Here is a 22,455-nt window from a genome sequence, read left to right on the forward strand (position 1 = left end):
ATCCTGAGCTCCATCAGAAGAGGTGTGGCTGACAGGGACAGTGTTTGTCCCTCTCTGCTCTGCCCTTGTGAGGCCCCATGTGGAGTACTGTGTCCAGGTGTGGAGCTCCCAGTACAAGAAAGACAGAGAGCTGTTGGAGAGGGTCCAGAAGAAGGCCACAAAGATGATCAGGGGGCTGGAGCACCTCCTCTATGAAGACAGGCTGAGGGAGCTGAGCTTGTTCAGGCTGGAGAAAAGAAGGCTGTGGGGTGACTTAATTGCAGCCTTTTAGGGAGCCTGTAAACAGGAGGGGAGTAAAATCTTTGAAAGGGTAGATAACAGCTGGACAAAGGAGATGGTTTCAAGTTGAAGGGGGGAAGATTTAGTTTGGATGTCAGGAGGAAGTTCCTTACTATGGGTGTGATGAAGTGATGGAACAGGCTGCCAAGAGAGGCTATGGCTGCCCTATCCCTGGAGGTGTTCAAGACCAAGTTGGATGAAGTCCTGGGCAGCCCGTTTTAGTATTAAATGTGGAAGCTGGTGGCCCTGCATGTGGCAGGGGAGTTGGAGATTCATGATCCTTGAGGTCCCTTCAAACCTGGGCCATTCTATGATTCTGTGAGGAAAGAGTGGGGGAAGTAGGAACAAATAAAGTGTAGCTTAAAACCAATTTCTCCCATCTACAATTGTTTAATACTTCACTTCTGGAGTTCTGTGTGTTTGTTTGCTTCTTGCCTTTTGTTACTGTTTTTGTCAGGAATATATCTTAGTTCAATATTACTGCAAACACCACAATATAGCAGTAACTGCTGTGTTATATGTGTTCCCTCAGTGCACTGGGAAGAAGACTTTTAATTTCATATATCATTTACAACTTGCTACACTGATTCCACACATCTCTTTATCACAAGAAAAAATAAGAGATTGCTAACATTTTACCCCTGATCTCAGACTTGCTGTTAGCTCTTTGCTTTACAATCCACTACTGACAGTTCAGAAGGGCACTGTATCATCCAAATAGGATATCAAGGAGAATGCCCCTTAGATCGCCCCCATACATTGCTGGAAAAATGCACTGTCTTCTGAGAAATTGAAATATATTTCTCTCTAGCTCTAAAAATTCTTTGCCTAAAAATGATTGCTGTTGCTTACATTACATCTATAAACATTTGGCATGCAAATGACTAGATTTGTAATCCACTTGACAATATGGGAAAATCTAGTGGACTCCACTTAGACATATTAGGATAGAACAATATGGCAAATAAATAAATAAGTAATATTGTAATTTTATTTTTATTTTTATTTTTTTCCCCTTCAGTAAAGTTATAAAACAGAGAATAGTTGTCATGATTAACTTCAAAAGCAATGCAGGGATTGCATACGCGTGAGCTCTGCTGTATATGGTAAATACAGGAGGAAATATTTTCTTCACACTTATTTCTATGCTTTATTTTACTGGTCTTTAATCATTCAGTGAATTTGTATAGAGGATTTCATTCCCAGCACACAAAGAAATGGTAAAATTAGTTTCATGAGAAACTGTATAAGCATGAGTTGGGAGGCTGGGAATAAGTCTGTGGGAATTACTTCAAAACATAACCTTGAGAGAGTCCAAGTTGGAAGATATATGAATCTCATGATCATAAGCTTGTATGTATGGAATGTAGAAATCAAGATATGTTGTTTTCTCTGAGAAACTAATGAAAGCAAAGATTTTACAAGGTTCTAGGATGCCAGAGTTGTGACAGAACATAGTAGTAGAACAGGAACAGATAACTGTTTTTTTCTTCTTTTGTTTTTGTTTTTGTTTATTTCTCTCTTACACTTTCATTTACTTGAAACAGAATATTGGTAGAAATCTGAATGGCAAAGATAAATAGAGACACAGAGTTTATACAACCAAACAAGATCTTCAAATAATGTTCACTACACCCATGATTTCAGTTTTATATTACTGGTATTGATTAGAACTGGAATTTATATTATGTGCTAGTAATATCAACCATAATATACAAGATTTTTAAAGCATTGCAAATCAAACACTACTGCTTCAGCAGTTCAATTAGTTGTCTAAGATGAGACAGTACATGAAATAGGATTTACAAAATGTGAATCGTTGTTCTGTGTCATCTTAGAATAACTTTGCAGGGTAGATCTATGGATAGGTGACACAGTGTGAAACAGATGAACATAAGCATTTCTTAGAAGGTCTATCTATGGTTTTATTTTTAAAAGTATATACAAGTTAACATTCTGGAGTAAGTTCTAGTATTCCAGAAAACATCAGCTATAAAAGGCAAAATAGTTTATCTTTGCTAAATCTTAGAAAGTCCTACAGCATATTGAATTCTCACTAAAACAGCATTGTCCTCCAGTGTACTAACTTTTCCCTTCAGACTGGTGAAGCCTGCATACTTGCTGAGATCCCATCTCCCAGATTCTTAATAAAAACCTTGACGTTTTTTAAGTTCTAACATCAGTTCCAAAGAGCTGCCACCAATAATCAGTCAGCCAAGTTAGACTTAACATTATATTAGATTATATTAGATCTTTATTATCTTTTCACTATTTTCTTTGTCCTTGTAAGGACTGGATATAGTTTAAGGAAGACTTGCTCTTTCACCTTCCCTGAGAAGCTGACCAGCTTATTCTGTTAGAAAGTGGATGCTGTGTTTGCCTTTCTCAACCAACAAGAACTTCTCCAGTCAGCATTATCATTCAAAGATGGCAGAAAGCATTATTTCAATGGCTTATCAGCGGTCACAATGCTGAAATGGACTAAGTATTCCCTACTCTATCTTATTCTGCTGCAGGTACTGCTGCCTTCTCATAGATTCTAGCACTAGGCTCAGGAAATTCAGTAATGAGATCTTGTTACCAAAAATGTTACTGAACAAGAACCAAGATCTTCAGCTTTTTCCCTATTCTTTGATACATATTTCCTCATCTTTCCATCTCAGGTTTGTTCATCTCCCTCACTAGTTTCAACTCCAGATGAACACTAACATTCCGAATTTAATCCATGAATGTCAAACATTATGCAAATAGTATGTGAGCATATCAGTCCAGTAACTACAGTTATATAAACAAAAAATACCTCTTACTTTTCAGTGTCATTTGATTAAGATAACAGTGTGAAAACCCTGAAAAATACTGCATGTAAGCATGTTGGCAGTCATATTCTATGCAGGACTGTCAGATGATGTAAGAGATTATATTTTCTTTGTGTACTCTGCTGATGACTTACCACTGAAAGTGCTAGAATGTGCGGTTCATTTTTTTTCTTGTAATTTATGACATTTGGAAAATATATATATACATATATATATATATACATATATATATATGTCTTCCATATCCTAGGATTTCTTTACATATCTCTAATCTGAATAACAAAAATGCAAATCATTCACTTTTTATTTTAAGTGCCTCCAGGATCTTTTAGTTTGCTACATCATGGTGGATAGTGCTCTGTTCACATCACTTGGATCATTTATCCCACAGCTTGAATCATCTTGTGACAGTGGGACAAAGACCATGAGACCTGAAGAGAGAACAGAAGAGATGTAGTGTTGACATGCCAAACCAACCAACCAACCTCTAAAACAATTAGACACTCACTGTAGCTATGGTGAGATGTGAAAGTAATAACAAAAATTATTTCACAACAAAATAATGTGGCATCACATACAAACTATGAAGGTATCTGTTGTCAACAGTGCTTAAGGTACACTGTAGGTTTCTCATATATTGCTGTTCCTATTTAGGAGATGTCACTTATCTTGTCCATCACATTATATAGCCACATGTATGAAGTCAGGAGAGCAAATACTGGTAATAATAATCATGATCACTTTCTGAATCCTTTCATTTCCTGGCACAGAGGATAAACATTGCTTCGAAGGTGCTCCTAAGAGAGAAAAGATTGCCAGTATTATTCCAGAAAGAGCCTTTTAGCTAGCCATTCAAGCAGCCACTTTGTCTAGGAGGCCCCTGACAACTTGAGGATATGGAGATTAAGAGTGCAAAATGGGAGAGGATTAGATGTCATTGATGAGGTGTCATGATTCAGATTAACAGGATACAATATTTTTAGGAGAGAAAAGTGCAGCTCATTTTAGATGAATCAACACAATTGTGCTAAAGAGCCAAACCAACTCTCCAGGACTCCCTTTACAGACAGATGAGCATCATTCCTTGCAAATTACACTTCCATGACATGGCTTCCTTCTATTTTTATCATGTAAATGATAATAAGGTAGTATGAAAACTATTTCTAAGTCATAGGTGTAGCATTCTGTATAGATTCAGATTTGCAATAGTTTCTCCTATACAGTATTGAATTAGAATTTGATAAGGATCCAAACTTGTTATATGGATAGCAAGAACTCTCTCATTAAAACAGGCAAAAAAACAGGTAGTGTAGACTGTAACAGTAAAAGTGGGTTCATATCAACATCTAAATTCAAGCTTTGATTTCAAAAATTCAGACCTGACCCTTGGTCAGGGAATACTGAACAGTAACAGACTGAGATCAGCTAGGTCATCAACAACAGCAACCACCTGTTAACATGTAATCTCAGTTTCTCAGAAATAGTAGAAAGATTTTTTAAGCCATTTGTTGCATTCTTTCTGTGTGGGGAAGCTTGGTAATGTTTATTACTCATGAAAAGTTATCTCTGTGATTAAATAACTCCACACATAATCATGAAAGAGTTCTCAGTTCAGGAAGCTGTTGAAGATATTACTATTACTACCTCAGATGTCCATCATCAAATACATTCTCAGAGGACATCTTAAGGGCTAATGGCACTGCTGGAGACAGGACTTTGCTTACTGCAGCCAACTTGAAGAGTCCCTCTTATTAATAGATGAAATTACAAGAAGTCCCAAATGTTATCCATCTACTGTCATCTTTCCAACCAGCACTACAATGAAGCCTATAAATATGGAATAGAAACTCACTTCTTCTTTAGAGCTCACTTTCATTAACAGAAAGAAAAAGACAAAGTAAGAATGCCTAAACAAAACTAACAAACAAAAACAACAAATGAAACAAAAGGAAAAAATAATCAAAATAGAAGAAATAGGAAAAATAATAATAATAATAAACATCAATTTACTAGAACACAGGCTAAGGTCTTGCTCCAGTGTGGAGTTTCACAGAAATTAAGATTTCACTTGAATCATGACAGTCATTTTTCCTCTTCAGTAAGTATTTGGATCATAAACCACTACTTGCCCTGAAAAGCCTGTGCAAGAATCATGAGGAAGAAAGGCCTTGCAAGATTATTTAGCCCTCCTTATGTATTAAGGCATATGCATCACATTTGTAGCACTCCTATGAAATATTTTCCTCATCTACTCCTAGGTGGACTTCTACGTCATTTTTTAAATTATTTCTCCCCCCTTTCTTTTTCCTTGTTTTTCACACTGAAACTTTGTTCTTGCAATGTATACTGAAAACTATGCCTATGGCTCAACAAATACAAAGGAGAGATAACAGCCAGCATGGCTTCTCCAAGGGCAAATTGTGCCTGGCAGATGTGGACTTATATGACAGGATTGCAGTGCTGGTGGATAAAGGAAGAGCTACTGACATCACTTTCTTGGCTTTGTACAAAGCATTTGACATTGTCCCACATTAAATCCATCTCTCTAAATTAGAGAGACATGGATTTGACAGGTGGAATATTCAGTGAATAAGGAAATGGCTGGATGATCACTTCTAAAGAGGTGAAGTTAACAACTCAGTCCTCGGGTGATGAATGGTGTTCCTCAGGAGTCAGTATTGGAACTGGTGCTATCTGTTATCTTAGCAAACTAAACAACGAGATTGAGTACACCTTCAGAAAGTTTCCCAGCAACACCAAAGTGAACTGTTCTGTCAACATGTTGGAGTGAAGGAATGTCATCCACATGGACCTGGACAAGCTTGAAAGTTGTTTTTGTATGAACCTCATGAAATTTCAGAAGACCAAGTGCAAGCTTTTCCAATTGGGTTAGGGCAGTCTCAAGCAAAAATACAGGCTGGGGGAAAAGGGTTGAGAGTTACCTCAAAGAGAAAGATTTGGAGATTTTGATAAAAAAAATTATACATGAGCCAGAAGTGTGCACTTGCATCCCTGAAAACCATCCATATTCTGAGCAGCATTAAAATAAGCCTGGCCAGCAGGACAAGGAAGCTGATTCCCTCTCTCTATTCTGCTCTAACGAGAACCCACCTGGGTGCAGGTCTAGGGCCCTCAGCATAAGCTGAAAATTAACTGGCTGGATCAGGTCCAGAGAAGGGCCAACAGGAAATCAGAACTGACATTCAGAACAGGAAACCTAACTGTGAATCCGTTAAAAATTCTTCCTTTTTTTCTGTACTAAAATGTAAATCTTTGTTTATTCTGTGCATGTGTGTGAGGCAAAGACTGTGTATGTTACTTAGCACTTCATAATTTTTACATTTCTTCTTACTAATCTCTGCTTTGTCAGATATAAACAGTCAGGATTACATTTCTGATCCATTCTTGCTTTCTGGGGTCCTGCAACACTGACAGTGCAGACCCGATCTATAGACAGACTTACATGATTTCTATTCCAGTTTTTTTATTTATTTATAAATAACTGCATGCATCAGTACAAGTTAGGAAATGACCTACTGGAAAGGAGCGCTGTGGAGAAGGACCCATGGGTCGTGGAGGACAACATGTTTACCATGAGCTAGCAGTGTGCCAGTGTCATCCTGGCATGCATTAAAAGGAGAGTAGCCAACAGGTCGAAGGAGGAAATCCTCCTCTCTTTTCTGCCCTGTTGAGTCCACATCTGAAGTACTATGTCTAGTTCTGGATACTCAATTCAAGATAGACAGGAATCTTCTAGAGATACTTTAGCAGTGGGTGACAAAGATGGTAGGGGCCAGGAGTATCTCCAGTATGAGAAAAGGCTGAGAGACTAGGGAATGTTCAGCCTGAGAAGACTGAGGGGGATCTCATCAGTGCTTATCAATATCTGAAGCTCAGGGGCCAAGTGTATGGAGCCAGGCTCCTCTCAGTGATGTGCAGGACAAGAGTCAGTGGGCATAAACTGAAACACAGGACGTTCCATACAAACATGATAAAAAAGTCCCTTATTTTGAGTGTGACAGAGCACTGGATTAGGCTGACCAAGGGAGCTGAGGAATATCCTCTTCTGGAGCTATTAAAAACCTGCCCATAAACCTTCCTATGCAACCTAATATTGGGAATCTACTCTAGCAAGGGTGTTGGGCTTGATGATCCCCAGAGATCCCTCCCAGTCCTATGATTCTGCAGTTATTTTGTGGTGGCAGAATGGCTGAAACAGAGAAAAAGACTCTCCAATTACCATGTGTTTACTTGTCTTCAGAAAACATATCAAAGCCCAGCTCAATTTAATGTTTCATGAGTGTTATGTTTAAATTGTTTCAACAATAGTAGAGCAGCTATTTACTGTGCTATTTTTTCTCTATATAACAAAATTTGTTGAAGAAGACAGCTTATAAGCATCTCCCATGTTAAACTGCAAAAGTTCCATATGTTATATGTATGAAAGTAAGAATCTAATCTGAGAATGCATAGCTGGAGTCTCACCAGAACTTCATTTGGAGAAGTATAATATTCAGCTGAAAAAGGTAAAACCCAGACTGGTAAACCAGAAAGGTGAAATAAAAGTAAAAACAGCTTCATGGAGAACAGGAATATCTGAGAACAAAGTAACAAAAATAACATTGCTAATGACAGATAGGAGACCAAGTCAGGATGAATACACTGTGGGGATCTTTGTGATGTTGCCTTTGGAGGGGACTCAAAGAAATGCAGAGCTTCTGAAAGACTGCATGCTTAAACTCTCATTAAAGATCTCCTGTCTATGCCTGTACTGCTCTATTTCATTAGGAATGCTGACACTGTATAGTATGTCATTATCTGCTACCACTTATTTCAGCCTTTGCTCTGATGTCACTCAGTTGCTCATAGTTTACAGAGAGTTGTAGTTGCTGTGGGGCATAATATGCATTGGGGGAATGGAATACAGGACTAACAGAATACAAATTTAAAGTATAGATATAGGTGGTTATTTAAGCAGGTGGTGTGTAGGTATACAAATTTAAAGTATAGATATAGGTGGTTATTTAAGCAGGTGGTGTGTAGGTACTCTTCATAATGATGTTCAGTGGTCATTCTTCTTCACCAGAATGTATACCACAGTTAGAAAAACTTACAACCCTAAATAACAGTTCTTGTTCTTCTTGTGATAATAACTTCAAACATATTTTTTATGCAAGATGCACTGCAAACCATTACTTTAATGCTACAATTTTTCAAATTAACGTAGCTAACTAAATAGCCAAAAACCCTGTCCAAAGTGCCCAAGGGGAAAAAAAAAAAAAAGCATTATCTGGAAATATTAACCAATGTGTCTCCTGGGGCATACATAAAACCCTATTCTTTCCTACAAATCCAAACAACATTTTATTTGGACTTGACGTACAAGAAATTCTGGCATCAAAATCATTTATTTCTCTAACTTTTTCTCTTTTTCTTGTCCAGAGAATGCTTTTATTCTTCTAAGCTATTATAGTTTGGGGGGATGGGAGACAAAGAAAGCAGTTAACTCTAAAGAGTGTGCAATTTTTCTTTAGTGGCTGGGTAGTCCTGAGCAACCAATCAGAACTACAGCTCATCCATAGCTAACATTGATTAATGACTACCTTGTAGAACCATTTAACAATTATCTCCATCATAAAAAGAGGGAAGGATGCAAGGAAATTACAGAATTTTGCAGTTTGTATTAGTCTTCTTAAAGTTTGGTGTATTATTTTAGATAATGAATTGTTTGTTCTCCTAACTCTTGCTAAATCAAGAATTAAAATACTTTGTCTATAAAAACTAAGTTGTGTTTCAGGCAGGTAATCTGCAACTAAAATGAGGATATGTAGAAACATTTTTCTGATATTAAAACAAATTATAAACAAAATTAACATTAAGACATAGTTAAATTTATGTTAAATTTATGAGCAAAAAAAACCCCCAATTTGTTCACAGGTGATTGAATTGATAAACAATAATTCAATGGACTCTTATATTGAGAGAAGATCATGCTGAAAAAATTAATAAAAGATATTTTTAAAATAGTAGAATAAGATTTCCATATGAAAGTTCTACTTAACAAGTAAGTGATGCTTCAGATTTTATGAAAGTTGAGATTTTATTGTTTGTACTATATGTTTTCCTGTATTTCAGAACTCAATCATCAAACAGTATCATAGAAAACCTTTTAAAAGCATTGATCGAGATTTCCATAATACAGTGGATATACTCCTTTTTTTAGTATGTACTTCTAAAAATGACCAGAGCAAAGTCTCAGACTGGACTGGTAGACTTTTCCCTCTACTTCCAATGCATTTTTTAAGAATTTCACCCCCAGGAAAACATCAATCTCAATTCAACCACATGGTGATACGATATCATCAAAAAAGATGTAGGATATTTTCATTTATAGCATTAATACAAATTCCCAAAGGAAACACAAAATCTGTTAAGCTTGACATATTTTGAACGAAAATTGAGTTTTAACGTGTTTCATTTTTCTGTAAAAATAAATTTTAAAAAATAGGGCGATGTTTATACCTTAAAGTTGTTTCTAAAACTAAAGCTATGGAAATCATGTCAGCTTTAGTTTTTAGCAAGTGTTAACACAGCTTTTCTGTTAGGTTAAGGTTTTTTGTTTTTTTGTTTGTTTGTTTTTTGTTTTTTTTCTTTATCATTAATTTTTTGCTCTTTACCTTACTTCTGTGATGCTACCACTGCCCCTCTCTTAGCATTTCCTCATCCCTCCTCACAAAAAGTTACATAGTAACATGTGCAGCAATGACTTCTGACAGTCTTCATCTTGAGTATCTCTCTGTGTTTACCCATCATCCTTACAATCATATCAGATTGACTCTTACAAGTGCTATATATATAGTCTCCTCTGAAGGGAGGTTGTAGTGAAGTGGGGGATGACCTCTTCTCTCGTGTAACTAGTGGTAGCACTATAGAGAATGGCCTCGCATTGTACCAGGGGAGATTCAGTTTGGAGGTTAGGAAATGCTTCTCCAGAAGAGTGATCAGGCTCTGGAATGGGCTGCCCAGTGAAGTGTCCAGACAGTTGGACAGGATTTTCTTGAAGGTCTATTTCAACTTTGGTGATTCTATGATTCTAAGAAAGGCCTTTCTTATCTTTGTGGCAACTAAGAATTTTCTTCAGGTGATCACTTTGCTGGTGATAGTTTTTTTATTCCTTGACCTTTTAGCACCAATAAAGAGACATAGAATTCTGTTTTAGGAAGGGTTTATAGGGAGTGAAAGCTCTGGAGATGTTCTGGGACTGAGATCCTTTTTGAGTTTTATCTCCTCTATTTTTTGTTACCAACAGTACAGTCTACTGCCTGACCACAAGAGAGCATAGGAAATCATACTTCTCATTGCTCTTCCTCTCCTTAAATGTGATTGCATTGAGTCAGCTCATCCGTTTACTAGAAGCACAAAGAAACACACTGGAAACAGTTGGCTATAATCAAATCAAACACAGAGCAAGCACTTTCAAGAGCAGTACCTCATAAATGTAGCACCACCTGTAGAATTGAATTGTTAATTTAGTTGAGAATGCAATCTTAATATTAGAGATTTAATCATAGTTTTAGAACAAATGTAGTGTTGGTTGCCATCATCTAGCTCTTTACGTTGACTGTAGAGATCTAACTAAAACTTTATAATGTGAGTGCACTTACGAAATATTTTTCTAGGTTTAGTGATTTCATATTTCATAATCAGGCTTTATAGCTTAAACTCTTTCAATGCAGCAGGAAAAAAAAGAAAGAAAGAAAGATATTTAGCTGAGAGGGAAATGTATAAAGAATGTTCATACGCTTAAATCTTACAACAGTATACTTTAAGAATCTACAAAAAAGTCAGAAATCTTAATAAAACTGAATGTTGACATAAAGTGGATTTATTTTACAATAGACTTATAGAATCCATGTACATCTATGAGTAGTCAGTAGAAAAAAAATTCAGCATGTTTCAGCTTCCTGTCACATAACACTGTAAAATATCTTTAGTGACATTCATAGAAGTGGTTACTGCAGTGCTGTCAAGGTCACTGTAATCTGAGGTAATGGTCACATAAGTGATAATCATTTAATACAGTGTGGCCTATAGGGTTATGGAGAATGGTCATTCAGGCAAATTTCTAAGATCTCACATATGTCAGAGAGATTTCTTTTGACTTATCTCCTAGTAGCTATCTTTTCTGAGTAATACTGGTGTGTTCTCCAGGTAGCAACTGTACTTAAGAGAGTACTTAATAATAATCCTATTGTATTTCTGATCACACTATACTTCATCACCTTTGAACTGTACTTTTCTCCCTGACATAAGTGAAGAAATATAGAACAGTACCATTTTTCCTTTAAGGGGCTCAGTATATTCTGCAGTACAGCAGTCATGAGGTAAGAATGCTGCTTAAAATGGACCATTCTTTCCTTCATCTTCTGATCAGTACAACAACAACAACAACAAAAAAGGTAAAAGAGGATAAAACAAAATTGGTGAAGCTAATGCCCACAGCTTGGGAAACAAGCAGGATGTCATTTACAGTAAACTGTATCCAAGGGAGATTATATAGATTTAGTCCAGTGAAATTATCAACACCAAAGGCAATTTGACTCCAAAAAAAAATGAGGTCTGGTAATGCTTTGTGTTGTCTGTTTTAATTCAGCTTTCATTTTGTACTTCAAAAATTTTTTCAGTGAATGGAGACCAGGGTGAAAATTAGGTATGGCTTTGATTCCCTGTCTTGCTTTCATGCTCTAAGTATCATGTTATCATAGAGCTGTTATACTGCTAGTTCTGAATGTGAGAAGTCATGACAACACACAATGATTTTTTATTTTTTTTTCAAATAAGAATTTCAGAAGTATAAAGAAGTCTGACGTGTTCAGCTATGCTCCAGAATTTTCTTTCATTATTAAGGTTGTGCACTTTGTTGATATCGTTCAGTTGATAGAGTAAGGAGTGTTAACCTGTACACCTGTGAGACCACTTTTACTGAGGGATTTAACCTCCTTGACATTGACATTAAAGAGCAGAATGTAAGGAGTTGCTGGTATAACTATAACTAGTGTTTAACTGTAAAAAGAGAGAAACAGTAAAATGTCTGTAGTGTCTAGTGTAATAATTATTTAAAACATGAGTAAAGTAAGATGCTATTCACTCATAATTTTCTATTAGAGAGATAGGCAATGTCTTCACAGAATGACTGCATCAAGTTGCAAGTGATGTATGAAATGAGAAACTGTCCATAGTACAGAGGAAAATCTATAGTCAGTTTTGTGCAATGGCTATGGAACTGTGTGCTCACTGCAGTGTAAAATTTGGACACACTAATCACAGTTGAATAGAATTTTAAGAAACAAAACATTGAGTTTTTCAGCTTCCTATTTTCCCTTGCTTTATCTTGAAGTAGCTATCATTTTGATGTGGTACATGTTACATCACCAGCAATTAGCAAAATAATATTCTAGCTGTCCACAATAAACTGAAATCTGCACGAGTAACTGTTTTTCTTCTAAAATATGTAACAGTAATATTTTACTTGCTTCAAGAACAATAAGAAAACTGCATTCCATTAAAATAATGATACTTCTAAAGAGAATATGAAAAATAAATCAGATATTTGAGATATTTTTAAACGTGCTTGAGAAATTATGACTGGAGAGGAGAAAGAAATGATGAATGTTTTAAAAACAAGCATGCTCATAAATTTTTATTATTATTTTTTTATTCTTTCCCTTAGTTTTGTAGTAATTAAAATTAATTCAAGGAAAAGATCTTTTACCTTTGTGCTCTGAAATTTAAATGCAGTGCTAGATTGTATGGTTGTGTTGCAAAGTGTAAAATACCAGTATGAATGAATGCACACTGATGAACTCTTTTTCTCCAGAATCTCTATAAGCATAATTTAATGAGATCTTCCTACACTACTGAATACCTCCAAAATTTTCTCTTTTCTTTGGCCTTTTACCTTCCAGTCCAGCTACATGATACTTATCAATGACATTTTTAACCTATTTAGCAATTAACTGAAGCCATGTCAGATTACTGATTGATTGACTGATTCTGAAAAGCTGTCCCTGGAATTTACAAAAGTATTTTTCTAGACACTTGATTGAAACTCAAAAATCATCTTCTATTATAATAAGCAAAGTAAGAAACATTGCTGTTTTAAATACCCTTCAACAAGAATCTAAATCTGATCTAATGATTGTATACTGTTCTTATACTTTATAATAATTTCTATTTTATTAATACACTTGAGAGTTAACAGAGAAGGAGGTCAATTTCTTCATCATAGTTTTCTCATATTTCTTTATTAGCCCTACACTGAAAATCAAGACTGCTCAATGTAAATCTCTCTTCCAAACAAGTATCAGAATGTTTTTGTTAGATCTGCTGGTGAATAACCTAGAAGAACTGCTAGCAAAACGTAGCCTATACTGTAACAGAAAACTAGCTGTTTGCTCAGTAGGATTTCATTGTACAAAATGGACAGTATATTGTCATTTGTTATGGTTAAGAAATTTTGCATTGATTATTCAGCAATTAAGACATTACTTGAAGGTGTACCTACTGACAGATTAGCTAAAATGTCATAATCAGTAATTACATTTGTCAATGTTGTTGGTTTCAGTGTTTTTTTTCATTCCTACTGTTTTCTTCATCTATGCCAATCTCACAGCCTTTTCACTTTCACCCACTTTTCTTGGGGTGTGGACTCATGAGTTCCTACAGCCACTTACTGCAGAACTAGACAGAGCCAGGCTGAACTGTGACACTAGTGGATGAGGGAAAGACTGTGGATGTAGTCTACCTGAACTTTATAATGTCTTTGATATTGTCTCCCACAGTATTCTGCTAAAGAAGCTGGCAACTCATTGCTTGTACATGTGTACACTTCACTGGATTAAAACAACAACAACAGCAAAACACCGAAATAGCCATGCCCAGAGAGAGGTGGTGAATGGACTTAAAACCAGAGCTGATGACTGGTCATGAATGGTATTCCTCAGGGATTAGTATTGGGACCAGCCCTACTTAATATCTTTATTGATGAGCTAGAAAGGGAAACTGAGTACACCCTCAGTAAGTTTGTAGAGGAACTACAGTTGTAAGGAATCTTTTATCTGCCTGAAGGCAGGAAGGCTTTACAAAAGATAGGCTGAATTTATGGATCGAGACTAGTTTTATGACCTTCAACAAGATCAAGTGCTGGGTCCTGCACTTTGATCACAGAAACTTCATGCAGTGATGCAGGTTTGGTGCAGAGTGTCTGGGTAGCTGAATGAAGGAAAAAGATCTGGAGGTATTAAACAGCCATATGAACATGAGCCAGCAGTGTGCCCAAGTGGCCAAGAAGGCCAACAGCACCCTGGCTTGTATCAGAAATAGCGCTGTCAATAGGAGCAGGGAGATGATTGTCCCCCTTTACTCAGCTCTGATGAGGTTGCACTTTGCGTACTGCATTCAGTTTTTGGCTGCCCACTACAAGAAAGAGATCAAGGCCCTGGGGTGTGTATATAGTCTTTTATTTGTTTGATTTATCTCACCATGTTTCCATTATTACAACTAGGTTACAGTTTTCTAATTGTGCCGTGGCTTTAGCCTCTTCCTGCTTATTTCCCATGCTGCTTTCATTGGTGTAGACAGACTTCAGCTAGGCTTTCAGCCACCTTCTTAGAGGAGATCTCCCAGATTTTACTGGGAGAAACCTGAGTTTTTTTCTTGCAGGTTCCTAGAGTGACCACATTCCCTGTCTCTTCCACTCAGAAGTCTCTTTCCCATCAAATCTATCTTAAAGCTCTTCTGATCAGTCTAGCCAGCTTGCTGCTTGAAATGTTCTTGCCCCTTCATGTCAGCTGCATCCCATCTGACATTAAAATAAGTTGTCTCTCAAAGTTGCATCCAAACACTGGACCACTCACTAGCAGGGGAGACATGGACATACTGGGAAGAGTCCAGTGGAGGGGGAAGTCAAGGGACTGGAACACCTTTCTTGTGAGGAGAGGCAGAGAGATCTTGAGCTCTCTAACCTGAAGAAGAGAAAGCTCAGGATGGATATAGTCAATGTTTGTAAATATCTGATGAGGGGGCAAAAAGAGAATGAAGCCAGTATCATTACACTGGTGCCCAGTGCCAGAAAAAGTCAATGGCTACAAAATGAAAAACAAGATATTCTGTCTGAACATCACCTAACATTTTACTCTGTGGGTGTTAGAGAATGGACACAGAATTCCCAGAAAGGTTGCAGAATCTGTCTCTTTAGATAACTTTGAAATCTGCCTGAGCATGGTCTTGATCCACCTACTCAAGGCATCTCATAATGAGCAGGGCATTTGAACCTGAAGAACTACAGAAGACTCTTCTGACCTCAACCATTCTGATTTTTTAATAAACAAAATCTTCTCTGTCATGATATATGAACATATTTCTCAGGCAAAGCACACAGATTGGGAAAGATTATTTTATCGTCATTGACTAAAGACAATCTCTGTAGTTTAAAAAGAGAAAACAAAAAACTGCTTGAACTGCAGTTCGTATCCTTGTAAGCAAATAATTTTGTTAGTGACAGGTGGCAAATTCTGCTTCCTTAAAGCCTGAAGAAAAACAAAAAACAAAACAAAACAAAACAACAAAAAAAAAAACCACCTACCAAACCAATCTGAGAAAAGAAATAACAGACCCATTTTAAGAAGCATGAGTATTCAGATGCCAAAATGATTCATCTAAGAAAATGATGGATTCCCCATACCAGTGGTATATAAATCAAGATGAGATATTTTTTGAAAGACATGCTTCTTCTAAGACAGTGCTAAGACTTGAAGCAGAACTAGGAAAGAAAAATTCAGTATCTTCTGTAACTCAGTAGACGAGAACAGATTATTAAAACACCCTTTTTCTAAAATTCTGCTTTGTAATCTGAAAAATTGCATAAGCACTATGATCCCACTGAAGCTGCACTAATGTGATGTTTGTAAATTTGCAAAGCCTTCTCAGTGTTGTTGTTGTTTTTTTTTTGTTTGTTTGTTTTCATATATATTTTAAAATTTATTGTGGACATGTTAAACATTAAATTGTCAATATCAGTTTCAAGGAAGCATGAAGATTTGGAAGGATTTTGTTTCACAAGCATTTGGGTAAATTTTTCAATTTTTTAAAACAGTTATTTGAAACACAAATGCAGACCTTTTGTGGTATTTTTCCTGTCTCCCTTATCTTCCTTCTACTTTCTTTGCTTAATTTGATTTTGAAGACAAGTTTCTACCTTAGGAGCATATGCTAACCAAGTGTGCATCTGTGTAAACTGAATGTTGACATTTAAGTCTGTGCATTTATTGTGAAAGCAAAAAGTCCCTATGCATTTATTTTTCTTGGAGCTGTCAAGGCTTTGCCTTTGGGATTTATGAACTCGAATTGCACAGAACAACTTTTGGTTGCCTAGGTCATTCATTGCTTGCTGATTTTGCTTTAAATGTGGAGTGACTCTTTGTTGAAGATCAAATGCATCTTCAAAGTGATTTTATTAGCACTCGGATTTTCCAGCAGTACTTCAGCTTTGCTTTTTTGTCTATATCTGTGTCACGGGATAATAACTCTGCCTCTTTTTCGTAGCTACTTGCAGTTTGAATTTAAGTAGAATATTTTCTATTGGAGGCACTCTAGGCTGTAGTGACTATTCCTTGAATGAGTTTGTGATCTCAAGAAATATAAGTCTGGCAAATATAAAAGTCAGGGCACTGAACTCCAAAATAGTGAACTTCCAGCTACTTAAGGAATTATTGGATGAGGTCCCCTGGGCAGCTGTCCTTAGAGACAAAGGAACAGAGCAGAGCTGGAGACTTTTTAAGCACACTCTTCTAAGAGCTCTCCATTTCCTAGCACAAAAAAGCAAACAGAAGAGGCAGGAAATGGTCATGAATGAACAAGGACCTGCTGGACAAAACGAGGTGTAAAAAAGCCTGGGAAAAATGCAGGGATGCTGTCTGGACATGTAGAACTGAGGGAACAATCTTAAACAAGAAGAGGGTAGATTAATTTGTCTGTTAGGATGATTTATATATATATATATATTTCACTCAGAAGGTGGCTAGGCACTCAGAGAAGCTGTGGGTGTTCCAGCCCTGGAGGTATTCGAGACCAGTTTGGGTAGGGCCCTGAACAGCGTGATCTAGTGCACAGCAATAATGTCCACAGCACGAGGGTTGAAACTATCTTTTAAAGTCCCTTCCAACTCATGCCACTGTATGATTCTGTGTGAGACAAATTCGTGCTAAAATGTTTAGAAGTTCTGACATTTAATTCATTGAATTCAGGTGTCACCCTTTGTAACCATTACCTATTGTTTAACAAGGCAAAATAGTCTACAGTAAACAGAATTACATGCTTTTCACATCCAACTAATGTTATGTCTCACTCCAATTTAGGAGTGAGACAAGGTTCTTTCGATATGTTATGCCCGGCGTGAGATTAAGAAGAAAAACATTCAAATGTTGTTCCAACCAGTTTATTAGAAATAATGGACAGCTGAGGGAATGGGGAAGGGAGAGTGGCAAATATCAAAATTAGGGTGATGGGGATGGGAAAGTGGGTGATAGAAAAGGTAGGAAAAGAGGCAAGAATTGCTTAAAAGTGGGGAATAGTCACCACCTGGATGCAGCAGCGTCCCGTTGCACGTGGCTTCGTTGGTCCGAGGCAAAAGAGGCACAGGGGACAGCAGCAGCAGAGTGGCAGGCCGAAAGCAGCAGATTGGTGGAAAGGAGCAGCGGGGTCTCACAGAGTAGCGAAGTCTCATGAAGCAAAGCAGAGCCTTGATCAGAAGGCCCAGGAGAGTCCGTTGTCAGCAGTAGGAGAACAACCAAGGAATCTTAGGTCAAAAAACCTAAAAGTTCTTCAGCATGCAGGCGTTCATGTAGTGGGGCTTCTGATGCAAGAAAACCTCCTTGTTTCCGTAGTGAGGCATCTGATGTCAGAAAACCTAATTTCATGGTTTGTCTGTGTCCTTTTTATCCTACTTCTTTCCAGCCTTTGAGACATTCCTGGAAGCTTTGGTCTGAGTCATGTGAGTACCTCGGAGATTGCCATCTTCCTTGAGATAAGCCCACACAAAAGGACCACTTTAGGGCCATTCATCAGCATCTTATTTCCCTTTCATAGCTCCTGGACATGTCCGTCTGTCACCCTTAAACAAAGGGATTTCTAGGGATTTCTGGAACCTAGGCTAAGACTTTCCTTCTGTTTGTCTCAGACAAAGGGATTTCTGGAACCTTGGTCAGGACTTGCCTGAACTTGTCCAATTCAGCAAACTTTTGAGGCAGTAGTGTAAAAAGCATGGCCTCTTACATGTTGTTCCCAGAATATTCTTCTAAATTAAAGCAAAAAGTAATTACACAGAATCATAGAATGGCCTGAGATGAAAAGGACCACAGTGATTATTTATGATGCTATGATGCTATGTGCAAGGTCACCAATCACCAGACCAGGCTTCCCAGAGCCACATCCAGCCTGGCCTTGAATGCCTTCAGGGACAGGGCATCCACAGTTTCCTTGGGCAACCTGTTCCAGTGTGTAAACACCATCTGAGTGAAAAACTTCCTAAACCTCCCATCTCAGTTTAAAACTATTCCCCCTTGTTCTATCACTATCCACCCTTGTAAACAGCCATTTCCCCTCCTGTTGATATGCTCCCTTCAACTACTGGAAGGCCATAAAGAGGATTCCCTGGAGCCCTCTCTTCTCCAAGCTAAACCCTCAACCTTTCTTCATAGAAGACGGGTTCCAGCCCTCCGATCATCTTAGTGGCACTCCTCTGGACCCAATCCAAGAAGTCCATATCCTTCCTTTGATGCAGTATTCCAGATGGGGCCTCACAAGAGCTGAATAGAGGATAATCACCTTCCTCTCCCTGCTGGTTGTCCCTTTTTTAATGCAGCCCAGAACATAGTAGGCCTTCTGGGCTGCAAGCACACATTGCTGGCTCATGTTGAGCTTCTTGTCTACCAGGACCCCCAAGTCCTTCTCCACAGGGCAGATCTCAAGATCTTCCCCAGTTTGTATTAATACCTTGGACTGCCCCAACTGAAGTGCAGCACCCTGAACTTGCCCATATTGAATCTCATTAGGCTAATGAGATTTCTTGTTTACCTATGAATTCCTTGTTTACCTATGTATTCCTTGTTTACCTATCACATGACACCTCCAGAAAGTTGTAATGTTTTCAGGAGGTTGATCATTATGAACTGGTTCTGGCAACTCATCTAAAAATATAAAGGCACCACACCTCAGAGCAGTCCTCTTTTCTTGTGTAAGTTTTCCCTAGGCTCTTTTAATCCTTCATTCTTCAAATCTAGGAAAATATTCATAACTTCACAGTTCAGGTATTAAATTCTAGAGATATAAGTTTGATAACTCATTAATCAGTGATAAAACATTTTTAAACTCAATCAGTTCCTTAGATGCTGGTCCTCTTCAGGCACTGGAAGGTTGCTATAAGGTCTACTGGAGCCTTCTCTTCTCCAGACTTAACAACTCCAACTCTCATGTGGATGTTTATATGCTGTCAATTCTTTACTAAGAGTTTATTAAACTTATTTGCCCCGTTAAAAGAGGCAACCAACACATATTTTTAAAGTAATTACCTTTGAAAAGTGGTAAATGTATTCAACAGTATCTATTTACAAGATCAAAATTTGATCAATAAATTTACTCAGAATCACCCCAAATTCCAATTCAACAACATTTCAGCTAGAATGACAAAAATAAGTGGAAGGATATTCAGGAAAAAAGATATCAGGAAGTTCTGTTTACTTATTTTGTTGTTAAATTTTAAAATGACTTCAAATGCTTGTAGAAAAGTTATTTTAGAGCAGACTACAAGAAGCAGCAAATTAGTAACTAAAAGGACAATACATAAATTTAGCAGGACTCCCACTGGAGTTCCTTTGTGAATAGTACTGTGTAGGTTTTGGACATTAGTTACCAAGGTTAGTGTCATGGTTTTATGATGATATAACTCTGTGACAACTAGTCACAAAAAAAACCTAATTTAATGTGATTTAAATCTGTCTTTATGTTAAGTACATTACTTTCCAAGTGATTTTTATCTGCAACATCTACGCATATTCATGTTATTTATTTAATTATTCTCTTACAATCTGTAAAAAAAAGAAAAATACTTTTTAAAATTAGTTCTGAATCATCCATGATTTTTAAAAAATTGCTACATTTTGCTGCTATGTATATTTATAGGGCAAAATAAAAAATCATGTCTGGAATGTCTGTTATCCCCATGAGATTCTTCAAAAGTTCTTTTTTACAGAGACTGGTTTACCTGACATAGATTATAAGCTTAATATAAGCTTTCAGGTTTGTCAGTAAATGTAAGGCTGAAATACACACTACACTGAGTGTACCTCAAGAATAATTTGAACACAGTAAATGCAACAAGAGAGAAGTAGGTTACTTTGACACATTTTTGGTTCTACCACACATGGACTCAATTATTCTTGTAAATATCAAAATACATAATACATTGTTTTGTTTATTTTTAATAACAGTTCTTAATTGCAAAGAAAAAAAAAATGCACACATAAATGCACAAACTTAAATGGAAGTGGTTGAGATGTTCATAAAATGCAGTTTTCCACTGTATCTCTAGTATTAACAGTCTAGAAGTGAGTAGGTGGCAAAGAAATAGAATGTCATAGATGATCTGTCCTTGGACAAAGATATTACACCGCCAAATGACAATGTGGAGAAGTAAGAAAAGATTCCTTTTATTAGCCTGAGCTGGTCAAAACTTCATGTTAAGGAAGACATTTCCACCCACTAGGAAAAAAACTGTTCCACTTAGGAAAAATGAACAATTCTGACAAATTGGATTGTGTTCTGAAGTCTAATTTTACACTATATTTAGAAACCTACTCTACTTCACTATTTTATATACTTTTAGGCTTATCTTTTACTCATAATGCCTTAGGCATATGATACCTGTCCACAGAACACAGATGATAAATTTGACAAGATCTCTATGTTACTGGTACAGGTGGAACTACTGCAGCATCTGAAGCATAATGTCAATTCAGATACACTGGGACAAATTCTGTTAATAGTGTGTCAAGTTTTGTTTTGTTTTGTTTTTTCCTTCAGTCAAAACAAAAACAAACAAACAAACAAACCCAGAAGTTAAAAGTCACAGGATGTATTTATCTGTGTTTGCTTCATAGGCCCTTCTTTCTTTTCCAAAGGCTTGGTGACTTTTATTTAATTAATTTTATGTTACTTATGAGTTAACGTGCTTTTGCTCTGCAGGAAAAAGAACTTGCTTGGTCTCATTCTCATAATCTCAAATTATAATTAATTTAAGATTATTTTAATATTATATATTTTTAAAAAATTCTTGTATTCTCTTATTTTAGGCTGTAGTTTGAAGAAACTGTTACAAAAAAGAAGATATGACTTCTCAAATAAAAAAGAAGATATGACTTCTCAAATTTTTTTCTTAGCTTTTAGACTAGGACTTCTTGAGTCCAAAAACTTTTTCCTATTCTTATATATAAACTTTTTATTATAATATATAAATACAAGGAAGTTCTATTTCAATAAATATATCGATATGTACAATCAGAAGTTGAAAATATAGTAAAGAAATTCCTAGTTATTTCTTACCAAAACGGAAATTGTTTTAACTTTCAGTTTTAAAATGGCAGGCCTTTGTAGATGGATTTTTATTTATTTATTTATTTTTAATGGAAAATAAGAATAGTTCTTGAAATAACAAGTTAAAAATGATACAAAAATAAAAAGGATTCTTTATGATAAAGTGATAAGGTTTGGAGCAGGTTAAAACCTTAAAAGAAAAGTCAGAGGTTTGACTTTCTCTTACTACAATGATTTTGTCAGCCTTGCTGACCGCTCTGTATAAAGAAGACTTCAGAAAAGTTATCAGGTTTATTTTAATGTCCAAAAATCACAAGAAATAAAGTTTTCTAAACAAACAGAGATTTCAAATATTGGAGAACAAATTGAGGGACATGATAGTTTTAAGATCTGAAATACTTAAATGCTTCTTTTGATTATGCCTAGGTTTATAAAAGAGCTTAAATATGAGTGCATGCAGAGTTTTGGGATGAATTTAAAGACGAGAAAGGAAAGGCTGACTTTTATCTAAGAAACCTGCTGCTAATGAAAGAACTTTGTAACATTTTATTTTACAATCATGCATAATTGGAATTTAGTCTGGCAAATCAAAAAGCAACCATGGTATACAGATTTTTATTTAACAAAAATGCAAATAATACAAAAAATACAATAGTAAAGATGCAAATAAAATCTCCAAATATGTGAGACAGGTAATGATGACTGCAAATTAAAT

General features: G+C 36.4%; 2 protein-coding genes across 58 annotated transcripts in view; one reads left to right on the top strand and one right to left on the bottom strand.

Moving 5' to 3' along the window:
- Positions 1-22,455, top strand: part of PTPRD (protein tyrosine phosphatase receptor type D) — a 1,031,962-nt gene that overhangs the window by 660,940 nt on the left and 348,567 nt on the right. The window lies entirely within an intron of this gene.
- Positions 1-22,455, bottom strand: part of LOC107306110 (uncharacterized) — a 92,037-nt gene that overhangs the window by 54,550 nt on the left and 15,032 nt on the right. For 4 of the 11 annotated variants that reach the window (XR_004305713.2, XR_014939783.1, XR_014939785.1 and 1 more), the window contains one exon: positions 3,396-3,526. The exons of 4 other annotated variants lie outside the window; for them this stretch is intronic. Coding sequence is in view for 3 of the 7 variants with exons in the window: in XM_085530005.1 (XP_085386131.1) it covers positions 3,833-3,892 (60 nt within the window). In the remaining 4 variants the exon portion in view is untranslated. Of the gene's footprint in view, positions 1-1,761; positions 3,893-22,455 lie in introns of those variants that run through there. 3 more of the 11 variants (XM_015848964.3, XM_085530004.1, XM_085530005.1) reach the window with 2 other exon arrangements.

Source organism: Coturnix japonica, chromosome Z (genome assembly GCF_054131305.1).
Source record: "Coturnix japonica strain WE chromosome Z, WE-NBRP24, whole genome shotgun sequence".
NCBI lineage: Eukaryota > Metazoa > Chordata > Aves > Galliformes > Phasianidae > Coturnix > Coturnix japonica.